The 21,145-nt window shown below is 44.0% G+C and overlaps 1 protein-coding gene across 4 annotated transcripts in view; it reads right to left on the minus strand.

The window, feature by feature from the left end:
- Window positions 1-5,460: 5,460 nt before the first annotated feature.
- LOC122742574 (bactericidal permeability-increasing protein-like) overlaps window positions 5,461-21,145 on the minus strand; it is a 32,613-nt gene continuing 16,928 nt past the window's right edge. For 3 of the 4 annotated variants that reach the window (XM_043986884.1, XM_043986883.1, XM_043986886.1), the window contains exons 6-16: window positions 21,040-21,103; window positions 19,222-19,282; window positions 19,004-19,095; window positions 17,969-18,145; window positions 17,250-17,309; window positions 10,484-10,651; window positions 9,126-9,193; window positions 8,852-8,894; window positions 8,319-8,382; window positions 7,507-7,583; window positions 5,461-5,752 (exon numbers count right to left, since the gene is read on the minus strand). In XM_043986884.1, coding sequence (XP_043842819.1) covers window positions 5,711-5,752; window positions 7,507-7,583; window positions 8,319-8,382; window positions 8,852-8,894; window positions 9,126-9,193; window positions 10,484-10,651; window positions 17,250-17,309; window positions 17,969-18,145; window positions 19,004-19,095; window positions 19,222-19,282; window positions 21,040-21,103 — 916 coding nt within the window. In that variant the 3' untranslated portion in view covers window positions 5,461-5,710. The remainder of the gene's footprint in view (window positions 5,753-7,506; window positions 7,584-8,318; window positions 8,383-8,851; window positions 8,895-9,125; window positions 9,194-10,483; window positions 10,652-17,249; window positions 17,310-17,968; window positions 18,146-19,003; window positions 19,096-19,221; window positions 19,283-21,039; window positions 21,104-21,145) is intronic. The other variant, XM_043986885.1, reaches the window with a different exon arrangement.

Below are 21,145 nucleotides of genomic sequence, written 5' to 3' on the forward strand. Positions count from 1 at the left end.
CCTGGATTCAGGAGGACCTGAGTTCAAATGCGGCCTCAGACACTTAACACTTACTAGCTGTGTGACCCTGGGCAAGTCACTTAACCCCAATTGCCTCACTTAAAAAAAAAAAAAAAAAGAATCTACCTAAAACCTCAGCAAGCATTTTATGTAATGAAGATAAATTAGAGGCATTCCCAATAAGATCAGGGGTGAAACAAGGTTGTCCATTATCACCTCTGTTATTTAATATTGTACTAGAAATGTTAGCGTTAGCAATAAGAGAAGAAAAAGGAATTAAAAGAATTAGAATAGGCAAGGAGGAAACAAAACTATCACTCTTTGCAGATGATATGATGGTATACTTAGAGAATCCTAGAGAATCAACTAAAAATTTACTTGAAACAATTAACAACTTCAGCAAAGTTGCAGGATATAAAATAAATCCACATAAATCATTAGCATTTCTATACATGACCAACAAAGTCCAGCAGCAAGAGATAGAAAGAGAAATTCCATTTAAAGTAAAGACAATAGGGGGCAGCTAGGTGGCGCAGTGGATAGAGCACTGGCCCTGGGTTCAGGAGTACCTGAGTTCAGATCCAGCCTCAGACCCTTGACACTTACTAGCTGTGTGACCCTGGGCAAGTCACTTAACCCCAATTGCCTCACCTAAATAAATAAATAAAGACAATATAAAATACTCGGGAGTCTACTTGCCAAGACAAACCCAGGAACTCTGTGAACACAATTACAAAACACTTTTCACACAAATCAAATCATATCTAAATAATTGGAAAATTATCAATTGCTCTTGGATAGGCTGAGCTAATATAATAAAAATGACCAATTCTACCTAAATTAATTTACTTTTTCAGTGCCATACCAATCAAACTACCTTAAATTATTTTATAGAGCTAGAAAAAATAATAACAACATTCATCTGGAAAAACAAAAAGTCAAGAATATCAAGGGAACTAATGAAAAAAATGCACAGGAAGATGGGCTAGCTGTACCAAATCTGAAGTTTTACTATAAAGCGGTAGTCATCAAAACTATTTGGTACTGGCTAAGAAATAGAGTGGTGGATCAATGGAATAGGTCAGGCACAGGAGACACAGCAGTAAATGACTTTAGTAATATACTGTTTGACAAACCCAAAGATTCCAGCTTCTGGGATAGGAACTCAGTATTTGACAAAAATTGCTGGGAAAACTGGAAGATAGTATGGCAGAAATTAGGCATAGACCAACAACACCTTATACTAAAATAAGATCAAAATGGGTACATGATTTAGACATAAAAGGTGATACTGGGGGCAGCTAGGTGGCACAGTAGATAAAGCACCGGCCCTGGATTCAGGAGGACCTGAGTTCAAATCCAGCCTCAGACACTAGACACTTACTAGCTGTGTGACCCTGGGCAAGTCACTTAACCCCCATTGCCCCACAAATAAATAAATAAACAAACAAAAAAACCAAGTAAATAAAGAGTAGAGGCTGTTTTTCTTCTTGTTTATATTCATATTCCCTATACTAGGCACAGTGCATAATAAGCACTTAATAATAATGCACTTAATAGATGCTTCTTGTTGAATGAATATTTTGTCATATATGGTACTTCTACCTCTGACCTCCTTAGGTTATGTGCCTGGGTCAAAGTATATGGATATTTTAGTCATTTTTTTTTTTTTTTACCATAAGGTCCTGGGTTCCTAAAGAACATGTCTGTCAAGCACAAGCCTGGTCAGGTCTTATCAAACTGGAAAGACTTTAAATCTTAACCAGGGTAGACTATGTGTCTGTCATTCAAGGACCGGACTAAGTTTAGAGAAGCTCAACATTTTGTTGGCTACTGGGTAATGAATTTTTTCAGCTATAACAACTCACTGAGACTAGGTTGTAAGGAGTGGAGAAGGTTACTCACCCCTGTGAAACCACAGATCTTTGAAGTATTAATTGACCTCTACTGTGTGTCCGGGTACTCAGCAGTTATGAGAGATTCCATTTAAATTTACAGAACACTTATTTTACTATTAGATTGTAAGTTCCCTAAGGGCAAAGGTTATATTTTTTTCAATCTGTTTATTTCCCATAGAGAACATGGTGCCTAGAACTTCTTCTTCTCCTCCTCCTTCTCCTCCTCCTCCTCCTCCTTCTTCTTCTTCTTCCGGTGGTATGAGGGTTAAGTGATTTGCCATGGGTCACACAGCTGGTAAGCATCAAGTGTCTGAGGTCATATTTGAACTCAGGTCCTCCTGAATCCAGTGTGGTGCTTTGTCCACTGTACCACCTAGTTGTCCCCAAACTTAATATACTTTTGAATTGTGTTGTCTCCTCCCAAGGCAGCTGAGCAGACATGAGAGGAAGCAGCTATGGTATAGTGGAGTGCTAGACTTAGAATTGGAAAGACTTGGGTTCACATTTTGTCTCAGCTATTTGACTCTGGGTAAATTACTTAACCCTTCTTTGCCTCAGTTTCCTCATCTGTAAAATGGTGGTGATAATGACACTTACCTCACTGGGTTGTTTTGAGGTTTGAATGAGATAATATAGAAAGCATTTTTCAAGTGTTAAAGTGCTATTTAAACTAATTATGGCTATTAAGGTAAATCTAGAGAAGGAATAAGGCGGGATTATGTTCAAAGATCTGTTAGACAAAATAGAACTTAAATACACAAAGAAATGTAAACAGTTGTTCAGAGTTGTATCTTAGAAAGATCTTTGGCAGTTGTGTGAAAGATGGACTAAAGAATGGGGAATCTTAAAAAAATTAAATTTAATTTAAAAAAACAAGAAAGGGGAATCTGGAAGCAGGACAACCAGGGAGGAGGAGAAAGGACATGAACTAGGGAGTAGCACTTGGAGTAAAAAAGGAGGTAACAAATGGGAAAGATGTTGCAAAGGGAGATACAAGTGACAGGCCTAAATGTACTAACTTTCTACTGGGAGAAAAATAATATATACCCCTATTTATTGAGGTAAGGACTCACTAGTTGACGAAAACTGCTGGAAAAACTAGAGAGCAGTCTCGCAGAAATTAAATTTAGACCAATATCTAACATCACACACCACAATAAACTCAAAATGGATATATGACCTAGAAATAAAAGGTCATATAATAAACAAAGTAAAGGAGCAAGGAAAAAATACTTTTCTTATGTCTGTATGAGGAAAGAGTTCATGACTAAACAAGTAATAAAGAGATAAAAATAGATAAAATGAACAATTGTGATTGTATAAAAATTTTTAAGTTTTTGCACAAACAAATCTAATATAATAAAAATTAGAAGGGAAATGAATAAGCGAGTTTGAACAAGACCTCAAATTTTCAAACCTAAATGCCTGGGGCAGCTAGGTGGCTCAGTGGATAAAGTACCAGCCCTGGATTCAGGAGTACCTGAGTTCAAATCCGGCCTCAGGCACTTGACATATACTAGCTGTGTGACCCTGGGCAAGTCATTTAATCCCCATTGCCCTGCAAAAAGCAAAACAAAACAAACAAAAACAAAACAAAAAAACCTAAATGCCTGGTTAGATGGTATTGTTCTCAACAGAAATAAAGAAGTTAGGAGAAGGGGTGTTTAGGGAGTTGGGGAGAATAATGAGTTTATTCTGAAGCAGCATTGAATTTGAGATGCCTGTGGAACATCCAGGCAGTTGCTGATAACAGTATGGCAGCTCTGGAGACAGATGACTTCTGGATATGTAGATGTGAGATACATTTGCATAAAGATGATAATTGAACTCATGAAAGTTGATGAGAGAGAAGGACCTAGGACTGGTTTCTAGAGTGTACTTACCCAAAGGAGATGATAATAATGATAGTATTTGTATGGCACTTTAAGGTTTGTAAAATGATTTACAAATAGCATTTCATTTTATCCTCACAGCAACCCTATTATTAACCCCATTTCACAGATGAGAAAACTGACTTGATAGAGGTTAAATGACTTACCTAAGGTCATCTAGCTAGTGTCTGAGGCAGGATTTGAACTGAGATCTTCCTGACTCTGGACAGCTAGGTAGCGAAGTGGTAGGCTTGGAATCAGGAAGATTCATCTTCATGAGTTTAAATCTAGTCTCAGATCTTTGCTAGCTGTGTCACCCTGGGTAAGTCACTTTACCCTGTTTCCTCAGTTTCCTCATCTGTAAAATGAGCTGGAGAAAGAAATGGCAAATCGTTCCAGTATCTTTGCCAACAAAATTATAAATGGGGTCATGGAGAATTGGATGTGACTGAAAAACAACTTGCCAACCACTTCCTGATTCTGTTCTATTCCCTGTTCTACCTAGTTGCCTATAGGAGATGGAACATGAATGATGATCCAGCAAAGGATACTGAAAAGCATCGGTCAGAAAGGTAAAAGGAGGGAGCAGCTAGGTGGTGCTGTGGATAAAGCACCGGCCCTGGATTCAGGAGGATCTGAGTTCAAATACAGCCTCAGACACTTGACACTAGTCATGTGACCCTGAGCAAATCACTTCACCCTCATTTCCCCGCAAAAAATAAAAAATAAAAAAAATAGGTAAGTTAGAAGGAAGGGTGGGTTGGGGGGGCAGTATAATGAGTTCCAGCTTGAATATCTTGGGTATGATACTGGCAGGCCTTCCAAGGGAATTCAGATGGGGATACAGGACTCGAGCTCAGGGGAGTGGTTCTTGGATAAAGAATTATCTTCCTAAGGGGCAGCTAGGTGGTGCAGTGGATAGAGCACTGGCCCTGGAGTCAGGAGGACCTGAGTTCAAATCTGGCCTCAGACACTTAATACTTACTAGCTGTGTGACCCTGGGCAAGTCATTTAACCCCAAGTGCCTCACCAAAAAAAAGAAAAAGAAAAGAAAGAAAAATAATTATCTTCCTAGAGGTGATAATTGAAGTTATAGGAGTAGATGAAATCACTAAGGGATAATCTAGAGGAAAGGAAGAGGAATGGGTCAGGGACACAGACTTACGAGAGCACTGAGAAGATTGCTGTGCTTAGAAGGACAAAGAACTATGGAAAGGTATCACTTTGGGTTGGGAGAATCAAGGAAGGCTTCATGGCAGAAATGGCATTTGAGCTGGGTCTTAGGCTTTTTCATATCCTTGATTTGACATATTATTAGAGCGGGGCATGCAAGAGATGCTTTATATACCTGCTGATTGACTGATAGTTGCTGTTCCAAGTATGGACCCAAAGTCCTCTTCAGGCTCAGAGGGCCATGGGCATTCCAGATTGTCCTGTTCCAGGCTCCTTGTATCACAGTGGCCCCTTTAGAGTTTAAATTAAGAGCCCAGGGGCATCTAGGTGGTGCAGTGGATAAAGCACTGGCCCTGGATTCAGGAGGACCTGAGTTCAAATCTGGCCTCAGACACTTGACACTTACTAGCTGTGTGACCCTGGGCAAGTCACTTAACCCTCATTGCCCCCCCCAAAATAATTAAAAAATAGTAATAAAACCAATTTAAATACAAAAAAGAGTCCAAGGAGAACAGCAGTTTAGTGAGATATTTATTCCCAAGAACAGCAGTGATAGATAACTAAGGGCATGAACTCCCAATAAGGAACTGCCTGGAGTAGAGCCTGAGGCCCCCACACCCTCTTCTACCTCCAGCCCTGAAAGCTGGCTTCTGTAGGAAGCAGACACCCTACAAAAGAGGAAGGGGGCCAGGGACAGCCCAACTTGCATAGAGGCACAGGTTGGGGCCACTTGAGGAAGGGTCTTCCAGAGCAGGCAGCAGACCTGGTTCAGGCTCCATACTGGACATCGGTGGCAATGACCAAAAAGCCCTGAAGAAACAAAAAGCCTTCAGTCAATAAAGTGAGGAAGGGCGTCTCTACTCATACTCTCCTAAGTTCTCAGCGCGCTCAGATTCACTAGGGGACTTTCTGAGGGACCCTAGGTCCCTAACTAAGGTATAGCGAAAGAACTAAGTGGGAAAGCACTCTGGAAGAGGGTCAGATTTAGTCAGAATTTTAATTCCTCTGAGACACTGGGCAGCTAGGTGGTGCAGTAGATAGAGCACTGGGCCTGGAGTCGGGACATTCTTGTTCAGTCATTTCAGTTTTACCTAAATGTCTGTGATCCTGTTTTGGGTTTTTGTTGGCAAAGACACTGGAGTGGTTTGCCGTTTCCTTCTCCAGCTTATTTTATAAGTGACTTGTTCAGGTCACAAAGCTAGTCAGTGTCAGAGGTCAGATTTGAACTCAGGTCCTCCTGACTCCAGGCCCAGAGTTTTTTTTCACTGCATCACCTAGCTGCCCTGGACTTGAATTCAAATCATGTCTCAGTGACCAGCTGGGTGACCTTTGGCAAGTCCCTTTTTGACTCAGTTTCCTCATATGTAAAATGAGCTGGAGAAGGAAATGGCAAACCATTCCAGTGTCTTTGCCAAAAAAAAAAAAAAATTCCAAAACAGGGCCAACAGAGAGTCAGATAGAACAGAAGAGACTGAACAACAATAAGATGAGATATTAGGCAAGCTACTTCCCTTCTTTAGGCCTCAGTCTCCTCCTTTATAAAATAAGGGAATTGGATCAATACCTGTGTGACCTTGGACAAGTGACCTAACCTCACAGAGCCTCAGTTTCCTCATCTATAAAATCAAAGGGTTGAAGATGATGTCTGAGGGCTCATTCAACTCTGGCTCTCAGTAGGGTGGTCACAGTGCCCCACTGTGGTTATTCAAGGGAACAACACTTTCCTTGGCTCTTCATACTTAAACCAGAGAGGCCCCTCAGAACATTGTTCCCTCCACCCTCTCCCCCAAAGCTAGCTCTCTACCATCCCCCTGGCAAGGACTGGGGGGAGGTGTTATGTCTTGTGGCTGTCACTAAGAGCCACTAACAGGGCTGCTTATTTATCAAGGTCTCCCTAGCGACCTTAGCCCCTCCAGCCAGATGACAAGAATAACCTCTTCTTGTTCCTGGAGGTTTCACTCTTGTTCTCTGTCCTTTCTGGGTGGGAGAGCCAGGACATGAGAGGGAGGAAAGAACATCTTAATCACAGAAGCCGGTAGCATGCCAAAGCTAGAAGGGAAACTGAATCCAATAGAGAATGTTACAACTGGAAGGGGCCTTCAAAGGGAGAACACAGAGCATCATCAGAACTGGGGAGACCTGAAAGCAGCGCTGAAGGGAAATCTGGAATGGAGGATACGGGGTGCCAGAGCCCCAAAGGTTCTTAGGGACGTGAACACAACTGTCTCATTTTGTAGATGAGAAAAGGAAGCCCAGAAAGGACAAAAGGCTTACCCAATGTCATTCAAGCCACACGGGGGTGGAACTGAAGCCAAAACAGAAGGCCTAAGCAAGGATGGGAGGCAGCAAATAAAGGGGTTGGTCCTTTACTGAACCACCAATGAGACTGAAGAGGGTGGGAAGATGGGGTAAGGAGTTGGAGGAAATCAGGAGGAACACTGCTCTGGGAGCAGGTGGCTGGTCCCTGTGATACAGGAATTGGGTTCCTATAAGGAGATTAAGACTGTACCCCCCCCAAAAAAAATAAATTAATTTTTTTTTAATTTAAAAAAGACTGTACCCACCTTTTGGATGCTGATGAGCGTATCTTGAAAGCTGGTCTTGTGCAGAGTGGGCAGAGGGAAGCCTTCCTTGAGTTTTCCTGGGGGAAGGCTATAAGCTGAGTTCACTTATCCATCCCCAACCCAGAGCCTGGTACCCACCAAACCTAATTAAGATGAGTTCTGTCATCTGCCCATGGAGTCCCCAGCCCTAGTGACTTCTCAGCGGGGCTTCCCCTGGCATGAGGATTAAAGGAGCAGGTCCTCTGTACTGGGAGAGAGATGTTCAGGGACTCTTATTTCCCATTCTGGCTCCCCCCCCTTTTTTTTGCAGGGTAAGGAGGGTTAAGTGACTTGCCCAGGCTCACACAGCCAGTAAGTGTCAAGTGTCTGAGGTTAGATTTGAACTCAGGTCCTCCTGAATCCAGGGCTGATGCTTTGTCCACTGCACCACCTAGCCACCCCCTCTCTCTTCTTTTGTTTAACCTCCTTCAGTGATTCTCCATGCCTCCATCCCTAATCTCCTTCCACCCCTGCTTCCAGGAAGCTCTTGGAAGATAAGTGGCCTGGGCAAGAATCCCAGCTCAACTACTGAGCCACCAAGTGACATTGAACAAGTCACTTCTCTTTATACCTCGTCTGAAAATGATGATAAACTCTGACCGGCCTCCCTCGCAGGATTGTGAGGATGAGGACAGATGTGAGGATTTACTCCAGTCCCTCACCTTGCTGTCTCCAGGGACAGAATTCCAGGTGTGCCCTGATATTATTATTTTTATTATTATATATTAGCATTTCCCTGAAATGGGGTGCAGTTAGGGGTGGTGAAAACTCACTGTTGATCCTAGGCACTATGGCTGACTTCAGGGCAATGTTCAGCAAAGTCTCCAGTTTGTCCACCTAGGAAGGACATGTGAGAGTCCAAAGGGGAGGTACCAAAGGATGGAATGAGATGAAGGGGAGAAGGATGGAGAGTAGAGCAAGAGCAATGGGCTGGGCTTGGCAGTGGACCCTTCCAGGCTGAATAGTCTATATTTCGAGGGCCTTTCTATGGGTCTGGGAGGAAGAAGGGAGAAAGGGGAGGGGGGAGAGGAGAGAAGCAGGAGAAGAAGGGGTGTAGGTGGGGCTTATAGGCCCTGCTGTGCCCCTGTCCCTAGCACATCAGGCCTGACGCTGCCCCAGCTCCCTTCCTTGACCGGCTGCAGGTAGAACATCAGAAACATCCTCTTCCCTTACTTCCCTAGGGAGAAAATGCCCAGGGAGGGTGGGATGTGGGACAGAGTATGAGTGCTTGGACCCTGAGGAGTTAAGAGGGGGTGACCATAGGTCTTCATCCTGATTCCCTGACTCAGAGACACAGGGCACTTACCGGGAAGGGCCCCACATCTGAATGAGCCAGGGTCAGGCTGAAGCTGTGGAAAGAGGGCATGGGTAAGAGCCTGCCCTATAGCCTAGAGTAGAAGGGCTGCTAGGGCCTCACCTTGAGGGGAAGCAAGAGGGCAAGGGGGTAGGGTGGGCTCCCTCTGCTTCCCAACCCCAAACCAACCTATTCTTTTCTCCCACAGGCAAGTAGCCAAACCCAGGACTGCCCCTCTTCAGTACCAGGGAAAGAACTTGGTGGTGGGGGAGTAGAGAGGACTCACTTAGTCAGTTTCAGGGAGGCCCCAATTTTCTTTCCGGAAGTAAAGACTTGGGCTGAGGCTTTGGTATCCTGCCAAGAAGACCCCAGTTCAAAACCTGGCCCCTCCCAAGTGTCCCCAGCCCCTGCCCCTTCCACACCAGCCAAATGGGTTCCCCAGGGAAGTGAGCCCAGTTCGAGAGAAGCTCCTCCAACTTCTTTTTCAGTCACTGGACCCCTTCAACAATCTGGTGAAGCCAGACGCTTAAAATAAGTTGATTCTTTTAGGACTGATATTTTGAAATACAGCTATCAATTTTCTTTTCAAAGTTCATGGACCCCAGATTAAGAATCTCTTTTCTAGGGATTCAGTCCAACCCACTGTCCTACAGCAGTGAAGGTGAACAGGCCAGGAGAGACCAAGCCAGTCCCTACAATGACCCTCAGTTACAGCTAGGCATATCTTCTCATTCCCTCCCAAACATTCTTGTGTGTGTGTGTGTGTGTGTGTGTGTGTGTGTGTGTGTGTGTGTGTTTTGTTTTGTTTTGGGGGTGGTTTTTTTTTTGGTGAGGCAATTGGGGTTAAGTGACTTGCCCAGGGTCACACAGCTAGTACATGTCAAGTGTCTGAGGCTGAATTTGAACTCAGGTCCTCCTGAATCCAGGGCCGGTGCTCTATCCACTGCGCCACCTAGCTGCCCCTCCAAACATTCTTTTCAGCCCACATGAAATTCCCTTCCCCCCTTTGCCTCTTCACAGACTACTCAGTCTTCAGGCCCCAGACTCCCATTTCACCTCATCCAGGAGGGAAGACCACCCGAGGCCAAAGGAAGCTCTCTCTTCCCAGAGTTCAATGGCCTGAACCTTGTAATCTATATGTCCTTTCTATCCTGTCGTGTTCGTGCTTCATTTCCTGTGTGTGAATCTTGTCCCAATTAATCTGTGCTGTGGAAAATGCTCCGGAGAGAAATAGGTAGGCACTGGAAAGAGCACAAGTTCTGGATTCAGATCCTGTCTTGACATGAACCATGTACAAGTCACTGAAACCTCCCTGGGACTCACTTTTCTTATCTGTAAAATGAAGTTTGACCACATGGCTTCCAAGGACCCTTCTAGCACACCCTCTGGACCTGTTTTTTCATCTGTTAAATGAGAGGATTGGGCTAGATGTTCTCTAAAAACACTTCTCATTCTCGCACTCAGCGAATGTTCCAAGACCCTTATTATCACTGACATTTTATAGTCAAAGTGCCCCTGATCTCTAATAGTCTAAGGTATGAAGTTCTTTCATTTCTAGAGAAGGATGAAAGTGAAAGCAATACATGGGGTTATTCTTAAAAGGGAGGCCCATGCCCAGAGAGGATAGTGGGGCTGCCCACTCACAGCATGCAATAGGAAGACTGGTACAGCTGAAGTTCCATTGGGCAGAACGAAGGCCTGCACTGCCCCAGGTAACAGAAATTGCAAAGTCCCTGGCTGAGTCTGGAGGCTGGGGGGAAGTCGAGCAAAGATCTTCAGGGCCATAGGTGTGTCTGGAAATTGCTTCTGGAGCTGGAGATGGGGTATAGAGATGGAAGAGGGGAAAGAAGCAGGTTAATGAACTCTGACCTTTGGAGAGACGTGCTGAAGGGAGTCATGGTGACCCTCTTACTCCCTTTCTACACTATCTGGGGTTGGGGTGAGGGATGGGAGTTGAGGGGGGAGTAATCAGACTAGGTCCTAGAGGGGTATAGAAAGCCATTGGTGGTGGTGGTGGTAGGGGACATGGATAGTTCTCACAGGTCAAGTTTGTCTTTGGTGCCCCCAAACTTCACACTCCTGGCCCAGGAGAAGAGAATAACGGCCCCCCCAAACACACACCTTGGGTTCACATGGGGAACTCATGACCCTCAATGTGCTACTCTTAGCCTCATCTTGGTTAGGAAATCTCTAAACTCAGTTCCAATCTCAGTTCTGCTTCTGACTGGCTGTGTGACCTTGGGCGAGTAATTTCACCTCTCTAGACTTCAGTTTCCTCATTTTTAAAATGAAGGGGTCAGACTAGATGATCTTTAGGTCCCTTCCAGGTCTGAATTCCGTGATGCTGTGATCCAAAAGAATAAAGCTCTAATAGTTGGAGTCTGAACTTTGACTTCAGGGAAGTACCTTTCAGAGCCCCTTAAACAGTGTCAGGTAAATTCCTTCCTCTGGCTTCACTTGAAGACATGTGTTGGGAAGACCTGAATTTGAATTCCACTTCTGTGGGATTCGAAACCTTGGGCAAGTTTCTTAGCCTGAGTCTCAGTTTCCTCATCTGTAAAGTAGGGATGATAAATGTCTATAATACCCTCCTCACAAGACTGTGATGAGGTTCAAATGACATAATGCCTCTAAATTGCTTAAGAACCATTTGATGGTCAGTCATTGCTAGGCTGGTCCTGGGGGTGGGATATCACACTATTATGATCACCTCAAGGTCCTGCCAGGCTGAGGGGTTCTTCCCCCCCAAAAAAACCCCAAGTACCATGTGGTCCTCAGATAAATTCCACATCTGGTTCATCATAGGCATAGTTCTTTGCACATACATTCCCACTTACACATACACACATCACAAACAGCTGGTGGGACAGTGGATAGATTGCTGGACCTGGAGTTCAAAAGACCTGAGTTCAGGGTCAGCTAGGTGGCGCAGTGGATAGAGCACCGGCCCTGGAGTCAGGAGTACCTGAGTTCAAATCCGGCCTCAGACACTTAACACTTACTAGCTGTGTGACCCTGGGCAAGTCACTTAACCCCAATTGCCTCACTAAAAATAAATAAATAAATGAAATTAAAAAAAAAAAAGACCTGAGTTCAAATCCAAAGTCAGACACTTGCTAGCTATGTGAGCCTGAGCAAGTCACTTAACTTCTGTCTGCCTGAAATTCCTCAACTGCAAAATGAGGATAATAATAGCACCTACTTTGTGGGGTTGTTGTGAAGATCAAATGAGATGATATTTGGATACTTTTTTTTTTTGGCAGGACAATGGGGGTTAAGTGACTTGCCCAGGGTCACACAGCTAGTGTCAAGTGTCTGAGGCTGGATTTGAACTCAGGTGCTCCTGAATCCAGGGCCAGTACTTTATCCACTGCACCACCTAGCTGCCCCAATGAGATGATATTTGTAAAGAGTTTAGCACAGTGCCTGGGACACAGTAGGTGCTACATAAATGCTTATTTCCTTCCCCAGCCCCAAATAATAAGAAAACTAAAATGTTCCCTTCCTCTGCTCCCTTCCCATCCTGTACAATGAGAGCTGATGTTCAGACTGAATAATTCCTATGTCCTGTTGTTTTTTTATTATTGTTGTAATCAGTAGTAAATTGTTGTTATTGTTCAGTCATTTTACAGATGAGAAAACTGAGGGGAAAAGGGTTAAGTGACTTTTCCAGGGTCATCCAGCTAGTAAAGTGTCTGAGGCCATATTTGAACTAAGGTCTTCCTGATTCCAGGCCCAGAGCTCTATCCACAAAGAGTTAGACACAACTGAAATAACTGAACAACAAAAATCTATTAGTGTAGGAGGGCAGCTAGGTGGCACAGTGGATAAAGCACCGGCCCTGAATTCAGGAGGACCTGAGTTCAAATCCAGCCTCAGACACTTGACACTTACTAGCTGTGTGACCCTGGGCAAGTCACTTAACCCCCATTGCCCTGCAAAAAAAAAATCTATTAGTGTAGATGAATTATTAGAAAATAGATAATCCTGACTCAAGAGGACAGTAGAAAGATGCCTTTACTGGGAGCCAAGAGACCCAGGACCTATTAACACACTCACTTATCATGTGTAGCATCTCCAAATTGACAGGGACCTTGGGGGCCACCTAGCTTCCCCGAACAAGAATCCCCTTTTTAGCATCTCTCAGTAGTCACCCAGACTTTGCTTGAAAACCTCTAGTAAGAGAGAACCTCCTGAGGCAGCCCTTCTAATTCAGAGTAATTCTGAATAGCTTTAATTGATAGCAAATTTTTGCTTCCTTGGAAGAGAAACCTGCCTCTCTATGACAACCTCTTCCCCTTCCCTTTTCTCCTTCCCTCCTCCCTCCAAACAAAACAAATCTAATCCCTCTTCTTTTCTTTTTTCTTTTTTTAGTGAGGCAATTGGGATTAAGTGACTTGCCCAGGGTCACACAGCTAGTAAGTGTTAAGTGTCTGAGGCTGGATTTGAACTCAGGTACTCCTGACTCCAGGGCCAGTGCTCTATCCACTGTGCCACCTAGCTGCCCCCCCTCTTCTTCTTTAAAGACTTTCAAGAATCATCAGCATCTCTGTATATTATTAACAAAGTCCAGCAGGAAGAGATAGAAAGAGAAATTCCTTTTAAAATAACTGTAGACAATATAAAATACTTGGGAGTCTACCTGCCAAGACAAACCTTAGAACTATATGAACACAATTACAAAACACTTCACACTAATAAAGTTAGATCTAAACAATTGGAGAAATATTAATTGCTCATGGATAGGCTGAGCCAATATAATAAAAATGACAATCCTATCTAAATTAATTTACTTGTTCAGTGCCATACCAATCAAACTACCAAAATTTATTTTAGAGAGCTAGAAAAAAATAACAAAATTCATCTGGAATAACAAAAGAGCAAGGGAATTAATGGGAGGGAAATGTGACGGAAGTAGCCTAGCTGTACCAGATCTCAAATTGTATTATAAAGTGGTAATCATCAAAACAATCTAGTATTGGCTAAGAAATAGTGTGGCATATCAGTAGAATATATTAGGTACACAATACACAGTAATAAATGACCATAGTAATCTAGTGTTTGATAAACCCAAAGCTTTTGGGACAAAAACTCACTATTTGACAAAAATTTCTGGGAAAACTGGAAAGCAGTTTGGCAGAAAGTAGGAATGGAACAATATCTCAAACTATATACTAAGATGAGGTCAAAATGGAGACATTTAGACATAAAGGGTGATATAAAAAAATTAGGGGAGCATGGAAAACTATACCTATCAGATCAGATAAGGGAAGAATTTATGACCAAATGAGATAAAGAGTACAAACAAAACTGGTGCTGCCAAGATTAGAGGAAAGCAGGAAACTGGGGAAGATTTTTTAAAATAAATTTCTCTAACAAAGGACTCATTTTTCAAACATAGAGAACTCAGTCAAATTTATAAGAATATGAGTCATTCCCCAATTGATAAATGGTCAAAGGATATGAACAGGCAGTTTTCAGGGTGAAAAAAATCAAAGTTATCTATAGCCATATGAAAATGTTCTAAATCACCATTGATTAGAGAAATATAATTTAAAACAACTCTGAAGTACCATCTCATACCTATCAGATTAGCTAATGTAGCAGAAAAGGTAAGTGACAAGTATTGGAGGGGATGTGGAAAGACCAGGACACTAATGCACTGTTGGTAAAGTTGCGAATCAATTCAACCATTCTGGAGAGGAATCTGGAACTACATCCAAAGGACTCCAAAACAGTAACCTTTTGCCCAGCAATAGCACTTCTAGGTCTGTATTACAAAGAGTTTAAAAAAAAAAAAAAGGAAAAGGAGACACACACACACAAAGAATAAAGCAGCTCTCTTTGTAGTGGCAAAGAACTGGAAACTGAAGGGATGCTCATCAAGTGGGGAGTGGTTGAAAAAGTATATGATTGTGATGGAATACTATTGGGCTATAAAAAATGACAAGCAGGGGACAGCTAGGTGGCACAGTGGATAAAGCACCAGCTCTGGATTTAGGAGGACCTGAGTTCAAATCTAGCCTCAGACACTTGACACTTACCAGTTGTGTGGCCCTGGGCAAGTCACTTAACCCTCATTGCCCCCCCCCAAAAAAAAAATGAAAAGCAGGATGGTTTCAGAGAAATCTAGGAAGACTTATATGAATGGATACAAAGTGAAGTGAGAAGAGCCAGACCATTGTACATAGTAACAGTAATATTCTACGATCAACTGTGAACAGCCATTTTCAAAAACAATGATACAATGGGGCAGCTAGGTGGCGCAATGGATAGAGCACGGGCCCTGGATTCAGAAGGACCTGAGTTCAAATCCAGCCTCAGACACTTGACACTTACTAGCTGTGTGACCCTGGGCAAGTCACTTAACCCCAATTGCCTCACTAAAAAACAAAAACAAACAAACAAAACCAATGATACAAGACAGGGCTTTTGATTAAAAAAAAAAGTCTATCCACTTCTAGAGAAAGAACTGATGGAGTCTGAATGCATATCAAAGCACACTTTTTTTTTACTTTATTTTTCTTGGTTTTTTTTGGGGGGAGGTTGTGTTTTCTTTCACAGCACGGCTAATATGGAAATACATTTTACATGACTGCGCATGTATAATCTATATCAAATTGCTTGCCTTCTCAAGGAGAGGCCAGGGAGGGAGGAAGAGAATTAGGAATATAAATTCATTTTGAAAGAATGTTTAAAAAATTTACAAGTAATTGAGAAAAAATGAAGTATGAAGGAAATGGCAAAAAATGAATAAAGAGAAAAAAGAAGGATATATAATGAGTTCTGTTTTGAACATGTTGAGTTTGATATGCCAATGGGATATCAGAGAGGTTGGACTTAATTCTTCTGAAGTGTTGAGTTAAATTAATTGTTAGACTATACATTGATTTTAAATTAAATACCTTTGAAATTAAAAAAAAAGAGCCCTTCAAATACATAAAGACAGCTTTTATGTTCCCTAAAATTATCTTTTCCAGGTTCCACTTCCCTCAGCCAAACCTTATATGGTGTGATTCTCAAACATTGGACAAGTTACTTCCCCTCTCTGAACCTCAGTTTTCTTTGTCAAATGAAGGGAAGCTGTGTGATTAGCAAAGAGGGTCCTAGACAGCAAAATCAGGATTCAAGCCCTGGTTCTGACACTTATTGTGTGACTTCAGGGAATTCCAGGACCTCAGTTTCCTCTTTTAAAAAGAGGTGATAAGAGAAGATGGCTTCTAAGGGTCCTTTCACTTTCATCTTTTAAAGTCCTTAATAACTTGGTTCTTTTCCTACCTTTCTAGTCTTTTTATGCTTTACTCCCCCTCACATATTTTAAAGATTTGGCGGGGGGTGGGGGGTGGGGGGGGTGGGGGTGAGGAAATTGGGATTAAGTGATTTGCCCAGGGTCACACAGCTAATACGTGCTAAGTGTCTGAGGTCAAATTTGAACTCAGCTCCTCTTGAATCCAGGGCCAGGGCTCTATCCACTGTGCCACCTAGCTGCCCCACCCCCCACATATTTTTGATCTAGCAATACTGGCCTTCTTGCAGTTCCTTAAACAAGACATTCCATCTCCCTACTCTGGGAATTTTCACTGCCCATGCCTGGAACTGTCTCCCTCCTCATCTCTACCTCCTGGTCTCCTTGGCTTCCTTCAAATCCCAGTTAAAATTTCACCTTCTGCAAGAAGCCTTTCCTTATCGTTCCTAATTTTAGCACCTTTCTGTTGTGATTATCTACAATTTATCCAGTTATATATCTTGTTTGTATATTGTTTTTTCTTTATAAAATATTTTCTTTATTTTATTCTAAACTTAAGAAATAAAACAAGCATTTCCATAACATAGCAGAATAGGAAAAAAAGATGGTTGTACATAAGACTGCAAATCTATTGTGTACAACCTGCTGTTCCTTTTAAATATATAATAAAGTTATCATGTAACTTTCTCCCCCCCCCATAGCTACCATTAGACACAAACACACAGGCATATCCCCCATTCTATACATACTTCTATTTATCAGTTCTTCTTTATATATTGTTGTTGGCATATTTTCTCCCCATTACACTGTGAGCTCTTGAGAGCATGAAGAATTTCCCCCCCTTTCTTTATCTCCCCATCTTCCCTTTCTTTATCTCCCATTAAGCACCTCCTAGATGCCAGGCCCTGTACTAAGAAGCACAGGTGCTTAATAAATGCTTGCTGACTCGACTTACCTTTCATGTCCACTAGACTCAGCTACTCTGTATAAATAGGAGTTTCCTGTCCGTATCACAACAAAATGAAACAGATTTTGGGGGGAGAATTAACTGTGGATTGTGTATGCAATACAGGCTCTCGTCATTGGACCTAGGGGAGACTACAGAGAGCAAAGGGATGTGGGCAGGCACTTTCCAGCCTGAGAGGCAAAATAGATGACCCTTACCACAGGCACAAAGCCTTTGAAGCTCTCCGTGTTGAGATGGATGGGAAATGTCTTGGGGATCTGGAATGATGAAGGAAGGTCCTCTCTTCAGCCTTTTCCATTCCCCTTTCACAAGGAGGCAGCCTTCTCGCTCCCGGAGGCCACTGTTGGGTCACGTCCCCCTAACCCCTCCTGCCCTCAAGTCCCACCTTTGGCAAGAAGCCTATTCCAGCCCTTCTTAATCTTGGTGCCTGCCCCCAAAGACCACCCCCAATTTATCCTGTGTCAGTCCCGTTTGTCCATAGTGGTTTGCATGTTGCTTTCCTTCTTACACCACGAGCTCGAGGGCAGAGGCTGCTTGCTAGCGCTTAGCACTATGTCTGGCACGTGGAAGACCCTTAATAAATGTTGACTGACTGTTGTTATTGGCTGCTTGGCTCCAACCTCAGCTAGCTGTCACTCATATTGCTCATATTACTGTCCGGTCCTGCCTCCAGCCTTAGGCCCGCCCCCAGCTGGCTGTCATTCATTTCCTTCTGAACTCACTCTTTGGTCCTCCCACCCCTCTTCCCAATCCTAGCTCCAGTCCCCGAGAGATGCCGCTCTGGCTCCACCCCCAGACCGTATGTGTCAACTGTGTCCCTCCCAACTATCCTTAGCTCCACCCCCAAGCCTTCTAGCTTTCATGTAAGCCTCTCGTGCCCCACCCCGCCCCATGCACTCAGGCCCCTCCCCCTTGCCTTGCTCTGCGTGAGGTTCCAGGACAGAGCCTCAGCCTCATAGTAAACTAAGGCCGCCGAGTTGGCCACGAAGTCGGAGACACCCAAGAGCAACATGAAGTCATTCTGTTCCCAGAGCGAGAATGGAGTGGGGGGCACTGGGGTTTCCTTGCGGCCGGCCTGAGTGTAAAATTCACCCTGTGGTGAGGGACAATTACGGGAAGGAGAAAAGAAGGACAGGACAGGGAAACTGAGTCAGGAACACTCCAAAGAGCCATTCCTTTAATGTGTGTGCCCTCTTTCTCAGGGAAATTAAAGCTAATTCTCCCTGACCGTGTAGAATCATGAAACCCAAGCAGCGTTAACAGGTGGAGAAAATGTACAGTGCTTAAGAATCATAGACTCTCAGAGCTGGAAAGGACCAGAGCACCACCCCATGCAGACCAGCCCGCAAGCCTTCCTGCTGTGGATCATTCAGCCTTTACTTGGACAGTGCATAGAGTTAGTAAAATTTTAGAATGTTAGATCTGGGAGAGACCTTAGGACATAAAATATAGAAGACCAGAGCTGGAAGGGACTTTAATCCAGCTCCATTATTGTATAATTAATAAAATTAGGGTCTTAGGCTCCTCAAGCCTACTACAGTGAGTATTGTGAGTAAAGTACTTTTGGATGGGGCAATAAAAGGCATGCTTGGGAAAAGGAGGCTCGGAAGAGAAAGAAGTGGCCTGGGGAACCCAGATATACCACAGATTTATTGTGAAACCTTGGGTTAGTCACTTGGTTCTGTTTGGCTTCTTCCCATCAGCAAAACGAGAACAACAATTTCCTTGGACTCTCCAGGAGAGTGTGTAGGAAAGTGTGATGCTTAGCAGAAAGGGGATATGAAGGAAGAAGAAGAATCAGAGGGCTGGAGGAGGGAGGATGATGTTAATGACAAAACGAAGATGGAGAAAGTGAGGAAGGAGAGGCAGCCAGAGGATAGGGAGAAAGATGAAAGGAATGGGGAGGATGTAGGAAGGGGGAAATGGCAAGGATTATGGGAAGGGAGGTTACCTTCAAGTCCAGCTCAATGCTTTGATTTGTAATCAGTGGTGCTGCCACCAGAGAATAGTTCAAGTCTGCAATGGGGCTTATGTGGCTGGATTCTGAGACCAGAGCAAGAGAGAACCACCTGTCCTCAAAGGGCTCTCCTGTGATCCTAGGTTCCAACCCATGTCTCTCTCCCCAGCCCTCTCCTTCCCAGATCCAGGTTCCTGGTGCCACCTCCTGACCTGGGATGGTCTGCAATACTCGTTCCAGAGCTCCCACTGCATTGCCAATCTCTTCACACAGCTGCACAAGGAGAAAGGTCCAGGGAGTTGGGAAAAGGGGGACATTTTAGGTGGTTTCACTGACTCCACTTCTCTTTGGCATCAGTCCCTGCCTGGACACCATCCTGGCCCCTTGGTCTGGTCTCTCCTGTCCCCAGAATCCCATCCCCAGAGCTCCAAGCCCAAGGTTTTTCCATTCATACCTTTCTTCCATACATTACCTCCCTTGTCTGGGGCAGGGGATGGGAGTGAGGTAATGGGGAGGCTCCCAGATGTGAACACTGGAGATAGGGGAGGGTATGGCCCGACTGCTTAGCAGGGAGCAATAATAAATAGCAATAATTCCTACTTTATTGTCTTAAGGTTTACAAAGCACTTTGATATACATTGTCTTATTTGATCTTCACAGAGAAAGGCTCCTGGAATGTTCTCTCTGCTCTTTCTCTGCCTTTCTGTGTCTTCTCTCTGTATCTTTGTCTTCCCCTTCATTACTCCAAACTCTTTCTCTTCCTCTCACTCTCTGACTGTCTGCTCTGTTTACTCACTCTCTCTCTCTCGCTCTCTCTCTCTCTCTGCTCTCTCTTCTCTCCTTTCTCTCTCCCTCTCTCCTCTCTCTCTCTCTCTCCTTTCCTCTCTCTGCCCTCTCTTCTCTCTCTCTCTCTCTCTCTCTCTCTCTCTCTCTCTCTCTCTCTCTCTCTCTCCTTTCCTCTCTCTGCCCTCTCTTCTCTCTCTCTCTCTCTGCTCTCTCTTCTCTCCTTTCTCTCTCCCTCTCTCCTCTCTCTCTCTCTCTCCTTTCCTCTCTCTGCCCTCTCTTCTCTCTCTCTCTCTCTCTCTCTCTCTCTCACTCTCTCTCTCGCTCTCTCTCTCTCTCTGCTCTCTCTTCTCTCCTTTCTCTCTCTCTCCTTTCCTCTCTCTGCCCTCTCTTCTCTCTCTCTCTCTCTCTCTCTCTCTCTCTCTCTCTCTCTCACTCTCTCTCTCTCGCTCTCTCTCTCTCTCTGCTCTCTCTTCTCTCCTTTCTCTCTCCCTCTCTCCTCTCTCCCTCTCTCCTCTCTCTCTCTCTCTCGCTCTCTCTCTCTCTCTCTCTCTCTCTCTCTCTCTCTCTCTCTCTCTCCTCTATAATTACTTATATGGTCAGGTGGTCTCCTTCTTCCCCAGCTTCCTGAATGTAGGATGTTACCCTTTAGTTTTCATATCCCTGTTTGCCCAGCACAGGACTTTGCTGAACAAATGGTTGTTGAATTGAATTGTTGATTTTACAAAGACAGACACAAGCCCAGGGAGGTTGAGTGGTTTGACCAAGGGTATCAGTTATTAAGTGACAGAGATAGCCTTTGCACTGACTGCCTTTCCATGGGGATAACAAAGACATTTCCCAGACAAATTCAGGGTGTCTGGGTAGATTCTGAGTTCTAACACCAACAATCCAAGAGCCCATGGCCCATAACCTGGCTCATGATCCATGCAGTTGATGTTATCATATCAAGGATCTTGTAAGGCTGATATAACAAGCCATTGATATGTGTATTAGAATGCTCTCTGGTTGTTAGAGGGATGAGGGATCAGGAGGGGGGAGGGTCCAGAGCTAAGAGGGGAAAGAGGGAGGGAAAGGAAAGGGGGCACCCAGGTGAGAAAAAAAAGAAAAGGGGACAGGAGTTGGGAGATGAGGGGAAAGAGGTTGGGTTGTCAAAGGAGTGGAGATGGTCTTGGGGAGGAGGAAGAGCCTGAGATGGTTTTTGTGTTGGGGTAGGATTCTAAGGAGGGGCTGCAGTAGACCCTCACCTTGCTGCCCAATTCCCGTCGGATGGAATCCTCCAGGGCTCCAGCGAAGATCTTAAAGAGCCAGCTAGGGAGAGGGAGGATAGGGATGTGTGGGCCTGACACCCTC

Source organism: Dromiciops gliroides, chromosome 2 (genome assembly GCF_019393635.1).
Source record: "Dromiciops gliroides isolate mDroGli1 chromosome 2, mDroGli1.pri, whole genome shotgun sequence".
Lineage (NCBI taxonomy): Eukaryota > Metazoa > Chordata > Mammalia > Microbiotheria > Microbiotheriidae > Dromiciops > Dromiciops gliroides.